Raw genomic sequence first — 19,997 nt, forward strand, 5'->3', positions numbered from 1 at the left:
ACCACCCATATACATTCTCACTCATAACGAGGTAAATTTTATTATATTACATTTTACAATTATTATGTAGATTTTTAAAAATAAAAGTATGCTAAAAATTTATTTAATTAGGTGGAACCACCCGGCAAGTTATGCTCGATTACAGTCCTCTCTTGAAGATATGCGGCTTCTATTGGACCAACGGTCAGAAGCAGAAGTAAGTATTATTGCAAATAGATATTCCCATACATTCGTTATTTGATTGATATTTAGTATTTAGTATTATGTATTATGTATTATGTATGTATATAACTAATATTTCTATCATGTTCATATAGTTTCAATGGACACCATACGAGGATCCGGCAATTCGGGCAGTAATACCGAAAGAGTTTTTACAAAATCCACAAGCTTGGCACGTGAAAGTCGTGTTGGTCAACGACGCAACCATGGAGCCGCACCAGACAGACAGAGTGCTACGACAGTTTGGATGTAGACAACCTATTCTGGTGGATCCTGAGGTGTTTGACGATCAACACAAAGTCGACCTTCGGCAATTGAATATGGATTGGCCGAGATACTGGTCTGAGTACACGGAAATGTGGGAAGATCGGTATGAATATCTACCTACTCGGGAACCAATCATCGTTCCGGAGTTATCGTGCGTTCCAGAATACATGTCATGGTTTAGGATCCATGGCAAGCCGTATTTACTGACACCAGAGGAGAGGCAGCGGCAAATACGTGTCAAAAGGGTAAGGCGCGGGCCTCTAAATCCAAGACGACAAGACGAAGGCAGCCCCTCAACGAGGCCCAAACATTCATCCGGCTCATCATCAGCGGCCATGCAATCACCAGGCCCAACAAGAGCACCGACGCAGTCACCCGACGCAGCAGTTCAACCGATGATACCCACGCAACCACCTTTTCAGATGATGCCAGGTGCGTTTCCTAGCCCTTATTTGTACCCTAACCCTTATATGTATCCTTTTCCGAGTCCTATGGCAGGTTGGAGCCAAATGCCCGGTTCAGCTCCATTTCCTGTTATGCCGATCGGACCGCCGATGTATAGGCCAGCGGCGCAGGAGGGATTGCAAGGGGGGCCGTCGGGGAGCTCTCCTTTTTTCCAATCCCCACCAACGTATGGGTTTCAAACACCGTCGCCATTCCTGATGCAAACACCTCCACATACACTATTCTTTGAAGGTGGATCATCGTCCCAAGTCCGATAACCAGATGCTGAACCGGAAGAACCAGAATCCCTACCGGAGGAATAACAACTGCCGCCGGAAGCAAGAGAAAGGAGGAATCCCGCGCGTAACCGTCGACAGCCGCCATGTGGCACTGAAACCCCCGGGCATAGACATTGATGGACTAGCCTAATTTATTTGTACAAATATTTTGAATATTTTGATATTATTTTATGTAAAAAAATAAAAAAATTTTGAGTTATTTTGATATTATTTGATGTAATAAAATAGAAGTTTATTTGATGTAATAAAACCCTAACCTAATTTAACCCTAAACCCTAACCTAAAATAATTAAAACCCAAAACCATAACCTAATTTAATTAAAAACCCTAACCTAATTTAATTAAAAACCTAACTTAATTTAATTAAAACCCTAAACCCTTAATTAAAAACCCTAACTCTAACCTAATTCAATTAAAACCCTAAACCCTTAACTTAAAAACCCTAACCTAATTTGATTAAAAACCCTAGCCTAACCTAATTTAATTAAAAACCCTAACCTAATTTAATTAAAAACCTAGCCTAATTTGATTAAAACCCTAGTCTAACCTAATTTAATTAAAAACCCTAACTAATTTAATTAAAACCCTAGCCTAACCTAATTTAATTAAAACCCTAGCCTAACCTAATTTAATTAAAAACCCTAACCTAACTTAATTAAAAACCTAACCTAATTTAATTAAAATCCTAAACCCTTAATTAAAAACCCTAACCCTAACCTAATTCAATTAAAAACCCTAAACCCTTAACTTTAAAACCCTAACCTAATTTGATTTAAAACCCTAGCCTAACCTAATTTAATTAAAAACCCTAACCTAATTTAATTAAAACCCTAGCCTAACCTAATTTAATTAAAAACACTAACCTAATTTAATTAAAAATCCTAAACCCTTAATTAAAAACCTAACCTAACCTAATTCAATTAAAACCCTAAACCCTTAACTTAAAAACCCTAACCTAATTTGATTAAAAACCTAGCCTAACCTAATTTAATTAAAAACCCTAGCCTAATTTGATTAAAAACCCTAGCCTAATTTAATTAAAAACCCTAGCCTAACCTAATTTAATTAAAAACCTAACCTAATTTAATTAAAAATCCTAAACACTTAATTAAAAACCCTAACCCTAACCTAATTCAATTAAAAATCCTAAACCCTTAACTTAAAAACTGTAACCTAATTTGATTAAAAACTCTAGCCTAACCTAATTTAATTAAAAACCCTAACATAATTTGATTAAAACCCTAGCCTAATTTAATTAAAAACCTAGCCTAACCTAATTTAATTAAAAACCCTAACCTAATTTAATTAAAAATCCTAAACCTTTAATTAAAAACCCTAACCTAATTCAATGAAAACCCTAAACCCTTAACTTAAAAACCCTAACCTAATTTGATTAAAAACCCTAGCCTAACCTAATTTAATTAAAAACCCTAACCTAATTTAATTAAAAACCCTAACCTTAACGTAATGTTAGATTTGGAAAAATGTTTTGACTGGTACTAACAAATAATAATTTTACATAATTTGATAATTTTACTAACCATTAATACAATTTTTGACTTAATAATTTTACATTCACATAATGTTAGATTTGGAAAAATGTTTTGACCGGTACTAACAATTAATAATTGTATATAATTTGATAATTTTACTAACCATTAATACAATTTTTTGACTTAGTACAATTTATCAATTAATAATTTCACAAACTTAATTTTTTTACAATTACATTCAACTATTGCGATTAGGGCATGATTGACTTGTATGGCCTGGATTCCTACAGCATCCGCACAATTTCGTTTGACTGGTTGTTTCTCGGATATCCATATTGTTACGTATTCTAGTCGAGCAAGGTCGACCCTTTGGTTTCTGACGTAATTCTCTATCCGTAATGACTTAAAAGGAGCAAGAGATATGGGCGCCACTTACGCTCATCTCGGGGACCGGTGGGAAAACGTGTTCCATCGTTGTACATGTTTTCTAATTTGTACACTTCGTCCACATAACTCATCGGATCCAGATGGAGTTTCTGACAAGCTGCAATAACATGAGCGCATGGATACCGAAGTGCATCAAACATCCCACAGTCACAAGTCCTATTTTGCAAGTGTACACGATATTGCCCGCCAACAACACCTTGGTGCGGTCTGCCAAACTCTGTCACGCAAAACTATAAATTGTCTCGATCGTGACACACTGTGTGCATGGTGTTTTCCCTCGCATTGACCTTGTTAATTTCTTGAACTACCTTATTGCACCACACATGGCCTCCCTACATCTGGCCTACATAACTTGCTGCTCGCTTTGGAAATAGCGCCGCCAAACGAAAATATGTCTCTCGCACAACCAATGTTATCGGTAGATGGCGTGTTCCTTTAATAACAGAATTTATGTATTCTGTCAGGTTCGACGTCATATGGCCATATCGTAGGCCGCCGTCGTATGCTTGTGCCCACTGTTCGAAACGTATGTTACAAAGATAGTCTGCCCCTTCGCCGTTTTGGGATCGTAAAATTGCCAACATCTCGTGAAAACGATCTTTATTTATTTTATACCCTGCCAATATAATATCATAGCGAATAATTTATACCACTTCTACTAATAAAACTAATTCAAATTGACAAACGAAATAACACAGATATAGACTAAATACCCATGTTGGTTACTTGTCGTCGTTCGCTCTTAGATGGATATTGCCTGTAGTAGTTCGAAGCAACGTGTCTTAGGCAATATCTATGGTATGTGCACTGCCATAAGCTTCCCTCTCGATCAAATGCAGCTAGTATACCGGCACCCCGATTTGAAATAACACAGATATCAGGTTAGGGGCATACATGCCTCATTAATCTAGAGAGAAAGAAATCCCAGTCATCAGACGACTCCCCCGATGTTATTGCAAAAGCAATTGGAAGAATTCTCCCACCGCCATCCTGTGCCACTGCAAGCAATAGCCGATGAGTATACCTACCGAACATGAAGGTACCGTCAATTTGTACCAACAGCTTGCAGTATGGAAATGCATCTCGGCATTGCTTAAAGGTCCAAAACAGAGGTTTGAACACTTGGCATATACGTAGCAATCGACCGTTGTAGTACGCATGTTCCGTTTCAAGGTCTGTGATGGCACCGGGACGTATCTCTCTAGCACCTGACACCACTGTCATATTTCATTATATGAGGCGTCCCACCCACTATGCATCTTCTCTAACGCCTGTTGCTTAGCTATCCAAGCCTTGCGGTAAAAGGGCGTGTACCCTATTTGGCTACGGATATTGGCAATTAACACCGACACTGAAGTCCTAGGATCTGCTTTTATCGTGGGCAGTATCAAGCTAGCTAACATAGCTGAATCCATTTTCGGATGATCTTGTGAAACACCTACAAAGGGAGTACATTAAATAATTAATAATTGCATAATAAAAGTATTATTCAAATACAGTCAATACTGTACCTCCAGCACATGTATGTGGACCTTTGTACTTTTTTATCTCCCACAACCCTATCCTTTTCCTTAACGAGGCGTATATTTTCCATGAACATGTGCCATCTTGCACCACACACTTCGCCTCAAACTTATCAGATTTTGATTTAACGATGTGGTAGTTAACACCGTTTTTGATGCTATGTTGTTTCAAAGCACCAATAAAACTATCCTTGTCGGTAAACTGATTACCAACTTCAAGTTCACCGAAATCTACCCCCGAACTTGTACGATCACGCAACCGGTGTGGTAGATCTGGAAACTCTAACGCATCATCTGCTGACAGATCGACATTATGCATATGGGCTAGAGGTGAGTATGCTCTGAATCGTGGATTTTCTTCCTCATCTGAACTCCTGCCAACATCTTCAGCCTCTGTTGGAATAGGCTCCAGTTCAGAAAATAAGCCAACTTCTGCACCATCCGGCCCGGGCTCTCGAGGTGGATCCACATCCGAGTCATCTTCTAACCCACAACCATCTGCAGTGTACGAGGTCCTCTCACCGGTTGACGTCGTAGGGAGTACATCATCCCTTCTTCTGGGCATTTGATAACGTCCCCAATTGGATATAGATTGCCACTCGCTAGAACTTGATGCCGCTCCCCAATACGTATTTCCAGCATCAAACATCGAGCCACTGACGTACATGTCCCATCCACCGACAGAGTGTCTTGCAAGGGATGTGCAATCGACACCGCTACCGAACATGGGCTGTTCGGTATTTTGTAACCCGCTGACCGAGTGTCGGCCAGGGGTGGTGTATACATCTCGAACATCGGTCGCTGGTACATCAGTTGGCGATATAAATTATACATATAACTCAATATAAGCTGCTCTGCTAGCAAGATGAGTCTGCACAATTGCCTCCAAGCTACGAGCAGCTTTTATGTCGAACGAGTCATATGTAATCGGATAAACAGAAGAACAAAATCGATACGTGATAGACAGAACTTTCATTGGCGTCATTCCAAAAATTTTACGCCTAACCTTTTACGAAGTTCTGTCAAATCTATGCTCTGGTTAAAAACCAATCGCACCGTATTCTCTGACAAAAAAAACAACACCATTCTCGGTGTGGCAAACCTCACCATCGTAGTAAATAACAGCACTAATACGTTCACTCATATTTGAAACTCTAACCTTCTTAGCCTCTCTAAATTGTTTCTGCTGTGACTTATGCATTCTGAGAACATTTTCTGCCTAATTTATAGCCTCAGCCCAAACATGCTACTGTAGCAAAATCGCGTCCACAAGGGTACGATTTCACAAATTCTTCTCAAATAACATCCTGGTATAAGCGATTTTATATTATTTGCTCAGAAACGTCAAAAAAATTATTTCTTACATAACCTACCGTAGCAAAAGCGTGGTGACGAGGCCACAATTTCACAAATTCTTCTCAAATAGCATCCTGCTAGAAGCGATTTTATACTATTTGCTCAAAAACATCAAAAAAATAATTATTTATTTCGTGACCTACTGTAGCAAAAGCGCGTCCACGAGGGCGCGATTTCACAAATTCTTCTCAAATACCATCCTGCTAAAAGCTATTTTATATTATTTTATCAGAAATGTCAACTCGAAATTATTCCTTCCAGGACCCTAAAACCCTAAAAAGCCTGAACCCTAAACCCTAAAAGCCAAAAAAACCTAACGTGGGAAAAACCGCGAAATCGCGTCCACATCAGGGTGATGTCAGTGTACGCGCCAAGGCATCGTGCTGACGTGGACGCGATTTCGCGGTTTTTGGACCATTCCGCTAAATAATAAAATAATGGTCCCATTTCGGTAATTTTTGAAAAAAAGGGCTTTTATTGGTAAATTACCCGATTTTCGCAGCACAAACTACAGACTCAGAATCTCTCCTTCTCTAAAACCCTAAACCCTCTCTTCCCCTAAACCTTGCCTCTTCGCTTCATTTCCCCGCCAAAACCGCTCATTTTTGTGCCAATATCCTCTCATCCTTTCAGTTCACCATCGAGACATCCGTGCATTTGCCGGCCGGAGCAAGAAGAAACCGAGAGGCCAGTCTTCTGGTCGACTCGAAAGAAATTCAGAGATAAGGCGCGTGGCGGGGCAAAACACGTGTCGAAAATAGAAGAACCGAGCCAAACTACTCTTCAACTGGTTGAAATACCTGGGAAAAAGCATCCATGCCGGTAACTTCACCGAAGAAGAGTTGGAAGCAATCAGGCTCGATTATGACCGGATGGTCCGGTTCATGGAAAAAGACGACCCGAATTTGAAACACCCTTTTAATTAATACAAGTATGGTGAATTTGGTCCCTACTCATGGCGTGGGGTTGTTGTTGGGGAACCAATTCGAGGGTGGTTCTCGAATGAAAGGGTCACAATGATAGGGGAAGTGAAGAACCATGAAGAATGGGAGAAGATAGAACAGTTCGAGATGGCTTCAGAGTCTGGTAAAAGACCGAAAATGATGGTTAGAAATGTTGGTTTTAGGTATTGCTGGGTATTTGTTAGGCACCCAAAATGGAGGATCAATGAATTGCCTTGGGAACAATGGACTTTGGTTAGTGAAGCAGTCCTTGAAGCTAAGAAAACTGAGAGGTTAGATAAATGGAGTTTGATGGGAAGATTAGGAAACAAAGCTAGATCGTTGATTACACAATGTGCAGCTAGGATGAGACCAGATATCATTTATGTTAAGAAGTCTGTGTTATAAGTGTAGATTTGAGGGTCAAGATGAGTCATTTAATGCATTGATATTGTTTCTCGATTTGAAAACAGAAAGGGATTTTTTGTTTGAGGTTAAAAAGAGTATGGGAGTGTGGAAATGTGTAGTTATTTTGAAGGATTGTGTAAGATTGTGAAGGTGAATCAAAAGGCGTTTGTGGATGATGTGGTGAAAGGGTTTGAAAAGTTGAGTGAATAAGGGAAGTCTAGGTGTTTGAGGTTTTTATTAGGGAATCATCCTTTGCCTCTTTTGCATCCTTATACAAAGGAATGGAAGGCTAAGTTGGAGGAGATGGAACTCGGTTGTGATGCCTCAGATGACGATGAGGATGTTGGTAGACATCGAGAGTCGGGTGAGATGCAGTTCACAGATTGGGTTGAGGATGATTATGGTGGTCGTGATGGTGACGGTGATGATGATGGAGAGGAAGCAGAGGATCAAGATGTTGTAGTTTTGGACATTGAAGATAATGAAGATGAAGAATTAGGGACCGAAGAATAAGAAGAATCGGACGAAGAAGAGGATGAAAAGTATTGGCAGGAAGAGTTTCAAAAGGCATTAAGTAGCTCCGATAGGATGGAAAAGCTTGTGAAACGAAGTGTTGAGGTAACTACGGAGTTCTACAACGAACAGTTAGCAATGCAAGCTGACAGCTCCTCCTCCTCCTCCTCCAGGCCAAGAGGATGATTTGAACATTATTATAGATAATGTGAATTTTACTAATGACGGCTGTAGAAATAAATATGTATTCAATCTTTTATATTTATTTTTTATTATATATTTGTAAATGAACCTTGATCCTCTTTGAGTCTCACTATGGGCGAGTTTTAGGCTACGAAGTTTTATACCAGTTCTTATTCTGATTGTGTTGTGATCCTCTTTGAGTCTCACTATGGGCGAGTATGAGCGAGTTTTAGTCTATGAAGTTTTATACCAGTTATTATTCCGGTTGTGTTGTGAATGTTTGATTCTATTTTATAATTATTCAGGATTTGTGCTATAATAATTTAATAATTGTGATGTTTTGAATATAAATTTGTATTTATATTTTAAATGTACTTGTAATATATATTTAAAAGATTATTTTGCTATATCCTATTTTCCAATGTGTAACAATTGTCAAGCTAAAATATTTTAAAAAATGAAGTCTTAAATGATGAATGGAAAATCTCTTAATTTCTTTTTTTCATATTGAGGTATATTAATGTTTTTTAAATTGAATCAGTGATTGACCCAGTCAGACTATCGATTTATCGGTCTGTTTAATTCGATCGGTTCAATTAAAGAATTCAAAAAAAATTAAAAATCTTGGTTTAAAAGATTCAACTGTCGATTCAATCAATTTTTAGTCGGTTCAATCGATTCAACCACTAGTTGGTACTAATTTTTTATCTAACTAATTTAAAATAACTTTTTAAACTGATCTTCCGATCAATTCTCAGTCTAATTGATTCAACCAACGGATTGAGTCCGATTCAAATAACACTATCATATTTTTATATCTCAAATTCAAATATAGATATAAGTAGAAGTATCTTTGAAAAAAAGAGTGTAGAAGGTGAAGGCTGAGTTGGAAAGTCTCGTAAATGAGTGTAGGTTGGATTAAGGGCATTGTCGAAATTAGACGCCCAACCCAACCCATCTACTATTAGGGATATTACTGCCACGTCATCCCTTACTATAAATACTGAGCAAACCCTTCGCTTTCATCAATCCATTTATTATTACCAACATCTCAAAAATATCTTTTCTCTCTTGCATCCAAATACCCAAAAGTCAAGAGTAGATTAAACTAATGGCCGGAATCGGACCTTTGACTCAAGATTGGGAGCCCGTCGTTATTCGTAAAAAAGCCCCTACCGCCGCCGCCAAGAAGGATGAGAAAGTCGTTAACGCCGCCCGCCGTGCCGGTGCCGAGATCGAGTCCATCAAAAAATGTACCACCCTCTTTTTCTTTTGAAAAACACCACAGATTTAGTCATATAATGACGATTTCTTCAATTAGGGTTTTCTTGTGTGTGAAATGAAAGGATAATGAAAAAATACTTATTTTTGTAAATGCGAATTTGCAGCAAATGCTGGGACGAATAGGGCGGCATCAAGTAGTACTTCTTTGAACACAAGGAAGCTCGATGAAGACACTGAGAATCTTGCTCGTAAGAAATGTTTTATTCCTTTTTTTATGTTTGATTAAAATTCCCAATTTATTGCTCAAAAGAGAAAAACAGTTTAGAATGAAAGTATTTGTAAGAAATTTATGTATAGAAGTAATACTGTCATTTTCTGGGAATTTATATGTTGGGATTGATTTTGATGATATGCATGTTTCTGGTGCGAGCTGATTGTTGATTTAAAGCTGGTTTTAGATTGTGTAATTCTGTATGACTAGTAGTTTTTGCATTAATTTTTCGGCCTAAGGGATTTAACAAATGGTTTTGCAATATGAATTGAGGGGGTTGTATGAGTTTATTTTTATTGCTTAGGTTTGTCTGTGTGTGTTTTGATTTATTCTTTCTTTGTGGGGTTAGGAGGTTATACAAGTTCATATGCACCTATGTATACTGTTAGAATGACTGGATGACTTCCACTTTTCAATTTTTTTCTTTTCTGTTTAAAAATGGATGGCATTGGGCTGGTATAGTAACTAAAGAAATGGCTTTGCTTGTACATACATATTCTCCCTTTCATCATCCCTGAGAATGGTCCTCTCTCTAATATGTCCTTTGTATCAAACAACGTCAGAGCATGTTGGATTGTTTTTGTCATATGGAAGTTGAATCACCTATGCACCATATCTCCCTTACTATGGTAGATCAATTATGCTTAGTATTGTTTTTGTAATTTGCCTTTATGGAAACCTTGGTTTACCTGATTACACATTTCAGTCATCTCTTCTGTGACAAGTGTTGGATTTTTTTGGTCATTTGCAAGTTGAATAACCTATGCTCTCCTTTACCATGGAAGATCAATTGTGGTTCTATGATTGTATCTACATATTGCTTTTGTAATTCTCCTTTACAGCAACCTTGGTTTACCTGATTACACAATTTGGTGATCTCTTCCATATCAAGCAAGATGCATTTATGCTTACATAATTGGCTATTATGATATACCCCCAAACCTGGTTATCGATCATTTGGAAAACTTATATCTTTGATGTATAATAATCCTACCTGCAGCTCTTACTGCTTATGATTTCACCAGTTTTCAACTTGTATGGTACTTAGTCTTCGAGGATGATTCCATTGTAAATTTTCATTGATGTTTAAACTCATGAACAGATGACCGAGTGCCAACTGAGCTAAAGAAAGCCATCATGCAAGCTCGAATGGATAAGAAACTTACCCAGGCTCAACTTGCTCAGGTCTCCTCCTTGTATTCATGTGTATATATTTTCATGCATATTCCCCAAGACTAAAGAGTATGATGAGTCTTGACTTATATATTTTCAGTTTTTTAACTATGTCATTTTGTCATCCCACAGATGATCAATGAGAAGCCCCAGATTATACAGGAGTATGAATCCGGAAAAGCCATCCCTAATCAACAAATAATTGGTAAACTGGAGAGGGCTCTTGGTGCAAAGCTGCGAGGGAAGAAGTGAGTGAGCAAGAGTCTCGTAGAAAGAACAAACAGAACTTGAATATCGCGCAGAATCTTGAGTCCTAAAACTTGGTGATGTAAATGACTGTTTTATGCCGTTATTATGGGTCGCTTGTAAGAACACTGTTTTTGACTTTGTGTGATGACTTTGTCTGCCACTGCTTATGAAATGAAGTTTGTGTGTGTTCTTGACTGTAACATGGGATTCTCTGTGCTGCTTGTGTTTGCTTTTGGTCAATTTCGTATTATTTCTAAAACACACTCCAACAATAAACAGATGAAGATTTCAGCAAACTTAAAAACACCAGCAAATGACATTTTAACTTGTTGCAATTGGAATTTTATGCATGGAAATATATTGTAGGATGATTTCAAGACAAAATAAACTGCTCTTCATGTAAACTACACAGTGCTAACATAAGATGCGTTTTGCAGCCAATAATTTCAGAAAATGATATAGATACAATGGGAACATGTACATCATTTGCTTTGTATCACTGAACAAAGGTTGTCCAAACCTTTTGCAAGTAGAAATCATGCAGAAATAATTATATTAAACATGTAATACAACTTGATATAGATATAAACGCATCAAAATAAACTCATTCGCAAGCCAACTTTGTACCAAAGCTTGTAAGGCAGATGGCAAATGCAAGATAGGGGGACAAGGGTGACCTGTAATCCATGGTGAATGTATCATCCCCAACTTTACCAAACTGGAGGAGAACCTTTTCTTCATCTCCTTTCCCTCCTGGTTGACTTGGATCTACAGTTGCAGCCAGCTGAAAGTTTTTCACAGATGCAACTGTAACCCGACCGTGGAAATTCAAACACCAGCACTGTAAATGTTCATGCCATCTTGGAGCTTTGTTCTTCAAAATTACAAGACCAGGTGCAGCTCCCTCAACTATTTTCGCTTTGGAGTCATCTAAATGCTTGTCGGCCCTTTCTTCTGGCAAAGGGCATTTCACTGAGCAAACCATCCTCCTTGGACCTCTTGATTTCAAGAGATTGAACTTGTAAGACACTTTTCCCACCTCAAAATTGCCAGCTGGAACTTGGGGGCTGATTCGCTTACTTGCAAATCTGCGACTTGTTCTGCTGCTTGAAGGCTTGGCACCACTGTGCGGGGGTTGACTATCATAGATCGTAAAGTTGGTGCCTAGAAAATCCGAACTGCAAAGATTTTAAATTTGCATGTGAGTGTCAGCTAAAAGCTATAAACGGAACTCTGAAGTATTCTATTTTTACTATAACATGACAAAGGAAACAGTAATCGCATCATAAGATAAGACTGCTATTCCCACCAAATAAGCAGTCTTCTACATGCTCTCTCAAATTCGACTGTATCTAACCTAAAAACCAAATACTACAGCTTCTCTCTTCAGATCATTTTCTAAATTGCTCTGGTGACACTTAATAGCTGTATTCTTAAGAACCTTAAAAGATATACCCAAAATTCAAAGTGCAGATTCTGTCAACAGAGTTCCAGAAAGTGAAGGATCAAAACATAAAATACCTGACCAAAACATCATACGAGTCTCCTACCTTAACTTCCCGACATAGGCATTACTGCTTTGAGATAAGTCATCTGCATCAAGGGATATAATATACTCAATATGAGCACCATGTCGATATCTTCTTGCTGCCAATAGAAATTTCCCCTTGTCGGTGAAGGCTGCCAAAAATCAGGAAAAATATTCAATAAGGCAGATTTCAACCACTAACGTAATCCAGTTGCGTGATGACCACAAAGAAGGAAATAGATTGGCTTAAAACAATAGAACCCTTCTACATGGTCTCAAGAACTAATATCACAAGGAAAAGATGTGCCATAGTTTCTATGCAGATGGCAACAAACTTAGATAGCTTTTCAACTGCCAACAATATTTTTGAGGAAAAACAATTGCTTGCAGACTTAAGGTTGGCGTATTCAGTTCGGCCAAAGCTATGGTAAGGTGTAAAGCTTTAAAAAGAAAAGACACCAGATATCAAACTAAGTAATAAAACAATGACAATTAAGCAGATGGATGGTCTTTCTTCAAATTTCTGGAGATTTTCAAGTTTAAGAACAAGTCATGCTGACTTAGGCAAAGGTAAAAGGTCAGAAGACAGAAATGCACTACCTAGATAAAAGTCAAAAGTCAATTTAGAAGTTTAGGCAAAGTAGATTATGCCCCTTTCAACTTTTAGTCCACTTTTCTTTTTCAACTTTATTATTGGCGTATGAATAATTCAGCAAACCAATTAATCAACATGTTGCCATCCTATTTTCTTTGTGAAAGAAAAAAGAAAAGATCACTTACATGGCGTAAGAGAAAGAAAAAGGTAGAATGTTGAGTTCTTTTTGCACCGCTTTATAATACAATGGTTTGGAAAATCACTTGGACCAGGCTGCAGAAGCAGAAGGGAAAAGAACCATCAATCACAAAAGATGTAACAAATTAGTCGACTGACAGAGCTAAATTCTGAATACATTTTAGCGCCATTACCGGCACCCTCGAAGCAACTTGATTTCTAAAAACTACAGCTCAAACTAACAGCAATAAGCGAAGAAACACACTTAAAGATCACAAGGAGATAAATTCTAAATGATTTGTTTTGTTTTCAAATTTCATTTGTGTAATTGAAAACAAGTCACATTCTCATGATTGGGAGTGACAATCCCAGAATTCTGAACTGCCCAGAAAACAATCCTTGCCCTCAAAAGGATAATTTTCTCATAACAGAAAAGAAAATTTCCTTTCTATTAGAAGCAAATCATGTTAAAAGCTAAAAAATGACAATACATGACTAAAATTTCACCGAATTTTAGTTCCCAATCACCAATAGATGTTAGGAATGTCATTTGTATCAAATTTGTACACCCCCCCCCCCCAAAGTAACTTACATTTCCCTGAAATTTCCCAACACACAGAAGAAGCAAAAAAATGAATTCCTAAATTAAATTATATGAACAAAATGCATCAATCAGAAATATCCAAATGTAAGAAACTTCACCCGCAAATATTAAAATCCAAACAAATGAGCAAAAGAAAACAAAATTTTTACCAATTCTGAACATTTAAAACAAAAAGTGTACTCTATCCTTTCGACATGGAGTATCCTTGCGATATCCATGAGTTTGTAATGCTTGATTCTTATTAATGAGAGGTAGTGGCTACAAAGTTTAAATATATAAAAATTTAAATTTTAAACTTTTAACATGTTACGAGATTATATATAAAATTCAATTAAAAAAGAAATAAAACAAAAATTGGAAAAAGAAAAAAAGAAAATTTTAAATTACCTGTTTAAGACATGAAGGAAAAGTGATTTTGCCGCTTCCGGGGGAAGAAGCCCTAACGATCTCTCTCATAGCTTCTCTCCATTTCTTACAAACGCAGGCGCATGTGACGACGTTTTGCCTCTGAGGCCACCGATCTTCACTCGCCTCCACGCGCTCCATGATCTCACCTAGCAACTCCGGCAGCATCGTCGACCACGATTGCCCTTCCTCCTCCGCCTCCGCCTCCGCCTCCGCCAGCGGCGTAGGCTGCGACGACGACGAAGAAGAAGAAGAAATCTCCGACTGGTTCACCGTTGGCGAGACCGTTGCTAGCGCTGCCGTTTTGGCCAATGATCTCGATCCCGAGAATCTCCGTGAAAGGCACGAGGACTTCCTGAACGACGACGAAGTCGACATCGTTTCTTAGAACGGCTTTCTTTTGGCCTAATTTGCTTTTCAGGAGAGAGATTCAGAGAGAGACGGGGGATTTTGTTTGAAGAAATGGAAAATAAAAAAGCAAAAAAAAAAATCGAGGGAAAATTGATAACGGCTGTACGAATTAACTGGGCTGTGAGGGGAATGTAAAGAAGGGCGAATAAGATCGGGAGAAAACAAGACGTGGCAGTATGTGATTGGCGGTGACTGATTCGAGTTTGATGTGGTTGCCTTGGGGTTACTTTTGACTCGCTCCGTTCTCTTCACTGTGAAGCGCTCAACCGTAGGTTTCTCTTTTTTCAGTTGTAAATTAATTAAAAATAAAATAAGAAATAAAGAAAAAAATGAGTAGTAATTAAACAGGAGGTGCAGGAGATCAGATGGTGGGTTAAGGTAGTTGGGTGTCAAGTGTCAATTCCAAAGCCCTCATTTATTTCCAGGTTACCAGACTTCCCACTAAGCATAGGATGTGACATGAAATTTTAAACACAAGTTGTTGTAGTGCTGGGCATGATTTATGACAACATACACATGCATGCTTGTTAGTTGTGATGTTCAACCCTTCAAAGTTTGTCTAAAATTTTAATAAAAAAAAATTAGGTTGATTTAAAATAAATAAGTTTGAGTCCAACTCGTTTTCTAAATTTATAACACATAAAATAATGTATAATTTTATTAGTTTATGATATACCCGTATTTGAGTGAAAATAATTTATGTAACATAATGTTAAATATGGTATCCGAATCATGGTACTTGTACTCTCATAAAATATCTAATGTGGTCAGGGGCGAAGGCAGAATAATCTTTTAGGGGCCAACTAAAATTTTAATTTTTTATAGTCTATATTTTTATAATTTTTAAAAAATTAAATTAAATTTTTATAATTTTAGGGGGGCCAAAGTGTGATTTTACCTTTACTAATTTAAACTATTTAAAAATTTTAGAGGGCCTAAATTATAATTTCCCATTTTAAGGGGGCCGGGGCCAATACCACCCCCTTAGATTCGCCTCAAGATGTGGTACTAGAATTATTAATGTGTTTTCTTATAGTATATGATGTCAACATTGTTAATGAATTGTTAAACTAACAAATGAAGCTTGACACGTAGAATTTTTTCAAACCATCAAGTTCATACAGATAATATAACATTATGTGAAAATTAAATAAAACAAAATTAAATATTAAACTTACATGAAAGAATAGGAAAGTACTTATCTTCATGGATAATAAAATACATTATTTACAAATCAAATAAAATATTATTTTTAATGGAAAACTCTTTGGAGAAGATGGACATTTACTTACATGGAGAATATGATATTTTTACTTATATAAATTTAGTATTTACTTTTTTTTATTAACAATATGTTTAGTTATTTTAATAAATTTATTTATTTTATTTAGTTTTTACATAATGTTATATTATTCATATAGAATTGATAATTTGAAAAACAAATTATGTATCAAATTTTAATTGGTTGGTTTAGTAATTTACTAACGGTGTTTATACCATTACCATAATAAAACATATGTGGTAGTTCCATAATCACATTTGACCTTTTCAAAGTATATGTACCACATTAGATTTTTTATGAAAGTACATATACTATAATAAATAACACATTAATAGTTTAAGTACAACATTATACATTTTCAAAGTATAGGTATCATATTAGGCATTTTATGAAAGTATAGGTACCGAATGTGGTATTATCTCAAAATTAATTAAAGCTTTGGTTACAATGGTAAAAATAATTGCTTTTTATGCATGATGTTTCGGTTCAAATCTTTATGTGATCAAAATTTTATTGACTTATTATAAAAAAGGACAAAAATTCTCTCGTAAAATTATACTTAATTTGAATATGTGACACTAATTTAGTGATTTCATAACTAAGTCGATGCCCGATTGACCTGTGACACCAACATTAACTCAATAAAAGATTTAATATAAGTATAAAAAAATATTAAGTTGTTTATATTTAATATTTAATAATTCAAAATAGTACAAATATTTAAAAAAATTGAAGGACAGACCTAAAATGTGCTTGGGTTAGCCATTTACAAAAATGGATGAACTTGGGAAAATTTGAGGCTCATATTTCAAGGCGCCCAAACTTGGACAAGTTTAATGTGTATTAATATCATACATAAATATGACTCATACCTAACCCGGCATAACCCACAAACTATTGAAAAAGTAAATTAAGAAAATGATTTTTAAAACAACAGAAGTTTAAAAAAATTTCTAAGCTGAGATGGTTTGAGATATTTATAGCAATAAACTTTTACCGAAATATACATGTGCTTTGTGCAAGACGAATTTGAATCATTCTCAGCTTTCAACTGAATGATCTTCTCCACTATCCTCGTTTCTTGAATTGCGTCGAATGTGGACTTAAGCAACACGAACCAAACATAGAACAAGAAATTGAATTATTACTTTCAATGGGGAAGTAATTTCTCTCTATAAACTGAAAAAGTTTGTTATTCTGAAAAATAGAATTTATGCTTAGGAATAAATTTACCCTGTTTTTCAGTAGAATAATAATGTATCAATCAAACATATTTTCCTGTACCAAAGGTATCTATTTATAGAGAGAGATAAGAGAATACCGGTTGAATAAAGTTTAAACAAATAATATGATTTAAATAGAAAACACTTTCCCTGTTTAACTGAGAGATGGGTTCGGCCTCTCATGTATTGGGTCCAATTTATACGTATTTTCTATACTTTTGACCTAGCACTTTATAATTTAATCAAACCCAAGATTTGTTTCACGTTTCCTAAAATAGATATAATTTATTTGATTAATTTAATTAACTAAATTAATTTATTAATTAAATAATTTTCTCAACCCAATTCTAATTCCGTAGAAGTCATGACAATTTACCTTAAAAGAATTAATTTCTATATTCAACGGAGTCATAATGACTAATTAATTTGATTTTATTTTCAAAATTCAATTATTTAATTAATTATAATTAAATAAATAATTTGAAAACCTTAAATTAATTCTTAAATCATTTTCTATACTTAGTAAAAAGAAAAACGCATTCATTTGTGAATGTGCCTCATTTCTCCAATTTCTTCATTTACATTCATTTATGTTCATTTGGTTCTATATGAATTCATTTATGGTTTCAATGAGCTAGTCGAGAGACCGATTGGACATATATAATTAGGACTCAAATAAATTATAATTAAGATCCAAATTTTCACTTATTAATCATAAACTTATTTAGTCAGGAAGTCATTTCACTATAGTATTGTGACTAAGCTCTCCCTTATTACATACCATTATGAAAGCGACTTAATAATTGCTCGTCCAATGACCTTGTAATAAGTGTGTTACCCTCATAAGATTTTTTTAATATCTTTGGGATAAATCAATTCTCCTAATATGATCCTATTTTTTCTCATGGTAACCATTTCATCTTTAATGAAAAGTTAATTACTATCGAATAGTAATCAAGTCATTTATCACAAAGACAAACGACCCATGGCCATGTTTACTTTTCATCTATCGTGTAGTGCCGATGAGAGGATATCATTTACCTATTAATTGGGCTATGAATTACAATATTGTGAATGATGTTATATACTATAAAAGGCACCAGCTTTTGTTTTCTTATCTATTTGAACTCAGGCTTTTACATGCATAAAATTATACGAGTCACACATACAAAGTCCATCATTTACTCAGGATTAAATTATAACACATTATGAACGTCACAAGCACATCAAATTGGTACATGAGCTATCTATCAAGCGCCCATTACCATAAATCTATAAAAATTACAAGAAAAGAACTTGGATTTCATGCCTAAGCAATAGTCAAATGGTTGAAGGGTTTGATAGCTATTCTCTTTTATTTTTCTTCTTCATTGGATGGGACAAACATGAAACGGAGAAGATGACACTATTCTCTCAACTAATTTAACTTATATACTATGATTAGGACTTAATTAATCTTGTTTAATTCAACTTAATTAAGCTTAAGCCAAGCATAATTATAATGCTAATCAACACAAGTGATTTCTCACATCATCATCCACTAAATTATACTTAAAGAATGGTTTAATTTCTATTTAGGTCATTGAGCTTTTTGTTAATTAAATTCTATAGCCATTGGATAAAATTTCTCGACCATTCTTCAATATGTTTCTATATTAATTTTGTAAACATTCCTATTTTATATTTACGAACTAAGTTTATGAAAATAGGTTAGAAGTCGCATATTCCAATACCACTATAAATCGGTCGTTAAACCTAGCTACTAGAATCTTAGTAAACGACTTCGCAAGGTTGTCCTTAGAAGCAACTTTGATTACATCCATAATTCAATCTGCTACTGTCCCCCTTATTGTGTGATACTTTCTATTAATGTGTTTTATCCTTTTATGGTTTAAAGTTTTCTTGGTGTTAGATATTGCTGCAATGTTATCACAATATAGTGTAATATTTTTTCTATACCAAGAACGATTTCAAGATCCGTAAGGAATGTTCAATGCCATATTGCTTTTTTTTTTTTGCCTCAAAAGTAGCCACATATTCGACTTCCATGATGGATTCAACTGTATAACTTTGCTTGACACTTCTCCATACTATGAACCTAACACCCAAGATAAAGACACAGCCCGATATTAATTTTCTTGAATCTGGACACGTTTGGAAGTTAGAATCTTGGACTAGGATTCACTTGATATCGATCACCAACCCTATTGGGAAACAAATACTTATATGTGTGTATAACATAACATACATGAGACTTTTTATTACTGAAGCATAAGGAACTAATCTTACCACGTAATTCTGCTTATCATTAGTTAAACGTTAGATAATCAATGAGCCAATATTTGCTTACATTTTTCTTTACATGCAAAAATATCGAGGAAAAAATACAAAATTCAGAGCTCGTTAACTTGGAAAACATTGTAATTCATGCTAGTCATAAATAAAAGCCATAGTGTGAACTTATAAAGAAGTTGGTTATAATGATTTTTTTGTAGAATTATAAAGATATGTTAAGCTGTGAGAATCTGAATATGCTTTACTTGCTTGAAACTAAAGCGAATTCATGTACTTGTATATTATTGGAGAGGAAATTATGTGCATTTAATTGAAGTGGAGGATATGACGTCAACCGAACAAGCTATGCAATGTCTAATAAAGAAGGATTCAAAGGATTGTGTAACCTCTTTTATTTAAGTGTAACCAACTAATGAAGCTAAAAGGAGATTATGGGGTACCTCGTAGAATTTTCTTCACGTGTA

The 19,997-nt window shown here is 35.6% G+C and overlaps 2 protein-coding genes and 1 pseudogene across 2 annotated transcripts; 2 read left to right on the plus strand and 1 right to left on the minus strand.

The window, feature by feature from the left end:
- The first annotated feature begins 428 nt into the window (after positions 1 to 428).
- Positions 429 to 8,099, plus strand: LOC105767139 (uncharacterized; annotated as a pseudogene).
- A 1,018-nt stretch (positions 8,100 to 9,117) lies between these two features.
- Positions 9,118 to 11,213, plus strand: LOC105766342 (multiprotein-bridging factor 1b). Its single transcript, XM_012585755.2, has 4 exons — positions 9,118 to 9,349; positions 9,485 to 9,568; positions 10,694 to 10,776; positions 10,897 to 11,213. Exons 1-4 carry the CDS (start codon positions 9,208 to 9,210, stop codon positions 11,014 to 11,016), a joined length of 429 nt encoding a protein of 142 aa, XP_012441209.1. The 5' UTR covers positions 9,118 to 9,207; the 3' UTR covers positions 11,017 to 11,213.
- A 215-nt stretch (positions 11,214 to 11,428) lies between these two features.
- Positions 11,429 to 14,789, minus strand: LOC105766341 (tubby-like F-box protein 7). Its single transcript, XM_012585754.2, has 4 exons — positions 14,305 to 14,789; positions 13,322 to 13,409; positions 12,564 to 12,693; positions 11,429 to 12,191 (listed from the first exon to the last, which is right to left on the minus strand). The coding sequence occupies exons 1-4, from the start codon at positions 14,698 to 14,700 to the stop codon at positions 11,618 to 11,620; spliced, it is 1,188 nt and encodes a 395-aa protein (XP_012441208.1). The 5' UTR covers positions 14,701 to 14,789; the 3' UTR covers positions 11,429 to 11,617.
- Between the last annotated feature and the right edge of the window lie 5,208 nt (positions 14,790 to 19,997).

This window comes from Gossypium raimondii, chromosome 5 (assembly GCF_025698545.1).
Source record: "Gossypium raimondii isolate GPD5lz chromosome 5, ASM2569854v1, whole genome shotgun sequence".
NCBI classification, from domain to species: Eukaryota; Viridiplantae; Streptophyta; class Magnoliopsida; order Malvales; family Malvaceae; genus Gossypium; species Gossypium raimondii.

What these genes read in the sequence shown, in the direction of transcription:
- LOC105766342 (XM_012585755.2), top strand. Translation starts at nt 9,208, where the DNA reads ATGGCCGGAATCGGACCTTTGACTCAAGATTGGGAGCCCGTCGTTATT. An exon ending in GATCGAGTCCATCAAAAAAT is followed by an intron (nt 9,350 to 9,484) that starts GTACCACCCTCT and finishes GCGAATTTGCAG; the next exon opens with CAAATGCTGGGACGAATAGG. An exon ending in AGACACTGAGAATCTTGCTC is followed by an intron (nt 9,569 to 10,693) that starts GTAAGAAATGTT and finishes ACTCATGAACAG; the next exon opens with ATGACCGAGTGCCAACTGAG.
- LOC105766341 (XM_012585754.2), bottom strand. Translation starts at nt 14,700, where the DNA reads ATGTCGACTTCGTCGTCGTTCAGGAAGTCCTCGTGCCTTTCACGGAGA. An exon ending in TTTTCTTTCTCTTACGCCAT is followed by an intron (nt 12,694 to 13,321) that starts GTAAGTGATCTT and finishes GATTTTTGGCAG; the next exon opens with CCTTCACCGACAAGGGGAAA. An exon ending in GCCTATGTCGGGAAGTTAAG is followed by an intron (nt 12,192 to 12,563) that starts GTAGGAGACTCG and finishes AAATCTTTGCAG; the next exon opens with TTCGGATTTTCTAGGCACCA.